General features: G+C 53.0%; 1 protein-coding gene across 1 annotated transcript in view; it reads left to right on the top strand.

Annotated features, from left to right (window-relative positions):
* The first annotated feature begins 1,140 nt into the window (after positions 1 to 1,140).
* WDR62 (WD repeat domain 62) overlaps positions 1,141 to 2,770 on the top strand; it is a 53,706-nt gene continuing 52,076 nt past the window's right edge. The window contains 2 exon segments of the mRNA XM_023762340.1: positions 1,141 to 1,312; positions 1,433 to 1,713. Coding sequence (XP_023618108.1) covers positions 1,582 to 1,713 — 132 coding nt within the window. The 5' untranslated portion in view covers positions 1,141 to 1,312; positions 1,433 to 1,581.

Here is a 2,770-nt window from a genome sequence, read left to right as displayed (position 1 = left end):
AGGCTCAATGCAAGTAGAACTGTATATAAAGGGATCAATATCAACGTTTGTCCTGTCCCCTTGGAAACAATAACGTTTACATAGAGGTGGAATGCTGTGTCCAGAATCACCTTACCTGAGCTCTGCACCGGGACTGTAAATCGAGGCTGCTTGTGTCAAAGTGACTAACTCCTCTCATTCTTACCCATGTAACTTGAAACAACAAAGTTTGTGATAGTCTATGATTTTAGAGAACAAAATTTCCTAGTCAGTAAGAGAGTAGTAGTCAAAGAAAGGGAGTTGTGTCCTTTTACATCTGCAGCATATCCCTGAATAAAATATAGAAATATTTTTTCCTTTTAACTACTCATCCGGCTTTTTTGTGTGTCTGTTATTCCAGCCAAATAAATGGGAAGGCAGATTTTTTTACAGTTCAAGCTAATTTTTACTTTCTCAAGTGTGAGGAAAAAAGAGGTAAGGGTGACTCTAAGGTTTCTGTCTTAAGGAAAGATGGAGTAAGCTATTAACTAAGGTTGTGGAAGGTTTGGGGGAGACAAGATCAGGAGCTGGGTTTCGGATGTTTTGAGTTTGAGATGGTTCGTGGTTCCTTACAGACCCAGGAACAACCTCACTTCTCCCTACAGAGCGCCCCCCCTCCCCTTCTTCCGCCCGCTCCATTCACTCACTACCTGTAGTTAATCGTCCAGCCCTGTTTTAACGTATCTGCATCTTTGTTATGGGCGGTGAAACGCTGAGAATACCGACTCTTCACCTGCCAACCCTGCTTCGACACTGCAAGCTGGACCAAGTGCCCGCATGGGGACTGACCTCCGCCCCACTACTGTGCTCACTTGTAGAACCTCACAGGGCGGTTGTCGGCGCCCCGCAGGCCGGCAGTGTTGGAGCATTTCGGAGCCCAGCAGCACTTGGGCATGGCTGTCCAGCCCGTAGTTTCCCGCGGTCTGCAGCAGCACTTCGGTGGTCGCCCGCTTACGCTCTCCCCTCTGGGCTCATTTCAGAGCCGGGTGCTTCCTCACGTGCCTCGGGAGGGAGGAGTGCGCCTGCGAACTGCCCGCCCTTCCGGTTACCACACCTGCACCCTGGTCACGTGGTGAATGGGGAAACAGGAATACCTCCCCGTCACCCGGACCTGAGCGCCAGGTCAGGGAGAGATGGCGTCACGGCGCTTCCGAGCCTGCGCCAACTCGTCAGTCTGCTTCGGCTCCACCCTGGCTTACGTCCGGGAGACGCCGCTGCCAGGCTGTTGCCGTGCGGCGGCAGCAAAAAGCGAGATGTGGCGATTTTGGTCTTGGCCACGTAAAAGTTTAAACCGGTACGTTTTAGTGCGTGATGAAAACGCAGACTAGAAGCGCCACCATGCTTGTATCTAGCTGTGGCCCCACCTCGCCAACCAACCACTCCACTCCGCCTCTTATTCCTCATTGGTCAAAAGCACCGCCCGGCAGTCCTGCGATTGGCCAAACGGGCGGCTACCGCATCCAATGGGCGGCGGCGCTGGCTTTCCCGCTGCGGTTCGTTACTTGAGAGGGTCGTGGCGGCGGCGGCAGTTGAGTGTAACGGTCGCCCGGCTCCGGTGAGACCATGGCGGCCTTGGGGCCCGGAGGCTACGCGCGGAACGATGCGCGGAGAGGCCAGTCCTCCCCGCCCCCTTCTCCAGCGCTCCGCCGGCGGACGCGACTCCCCACGGCGCCCGAGGACACAGTGCAGAACCGGGTGAGGAGCGCTTGCCCTGCCCTCCCAGGCCCTTCCCTTAGATATTTGGCCCCGCCTATCAGCTCCCGGCGTTTGACTCTCTGGCCCCGTCCCGTTCCTAAGCCCCGCCCCTTTCGTCAAGGCTCCTCCCATTTTCCCATCTCCTCTCTCGGGTAAGCCGTCATTCCTAGCCCCACCTCATATCCTGACCCCACCCTCAGCCCTGGGAGCATTCCTGGGTTCCTCCCTGGTCTCTACCTTCCTGCGTGCGATTTCCCTCAGGCTTTAGACGTCTCTCTGGGCCCTTCCACTTTTGTTGACCTCGCCCCGCCTGAGCTGCCCCAACTCTTCCTCAGCTCTACCCCGCCTTCCCTCACCCCCCCCCCCCGCCTTCTCTTCCATTCTCCCTTTTACCAAGGTGGGATTCTTATTCCATATAGCCACCCAAAATTATGGTGAGGATGTGAGTAATTGTAATATCTCAGCAGCGCTACTTGGAGGGAGGCTTACAGAAGTTCTAAGACACACGAACAAAGATGATTTTAGAGTAGGTAGAGGGAATTCCATTAGCACAGCAGCAATTTTAAAAATTGTTCTTTAACTTTCTGAGCCATAAAGTATGTTTTTATATAATGGAGATAACAGTAACCATACCATGGAGTTGCAGGGAGATGAAATAAAATTGTGAAATGACCTGCTTGGCACAGAGTCCCGATAAAGGATGGATACAAGCTGTACTCTGCTCTATCACCCACTCCTGGCTGCAAGGCCTGGGCACGTGGCCCCTATCCACCTCTCTGGTGGTACCTCCATCCTCCCTCATAAATAGGTTCACTCTCACTCTCCTGCTGTCTGTTTTCAGAGGCACCAAGCTCTTTCCCACTTCCTAGCCTTTGTGTTTGGTGAGTCTGGGCTGTTTGCCATAGTCTACCTCAGTGGTTCTCAACCTTGGCTGCACATTAGAATCACCTGGGAATCTTTTAAAATCCTGATTTCTGGGCCTCATCATTAGTAACAAAGAAACAATTTCCGGAGAATGAGGCCCAGAAATCAGGATTTTAAAAAAATTCCCAGGTGA

Source organism: Myotis lucifugus, unplaced genomic scaffold (assembly GCF_000147115.1).
Source record: "Myotis lucifugus unplaced genomic scaffold, Myoluc2.0 scaffold_244, whole genome shotgun sequence".
NCBI classification, from domain to species: domain Eukaryota; kingdom Metazoa; phylum Chordata; class Mammalia; order Chiroptera; family Vespertilionidae; genus Myotis; species Myotis lucifugus.
Note: the sequence above shows the minus strand (reverse complement) of the source record. Positions and strands in the feature narration are given on the sequence as shown.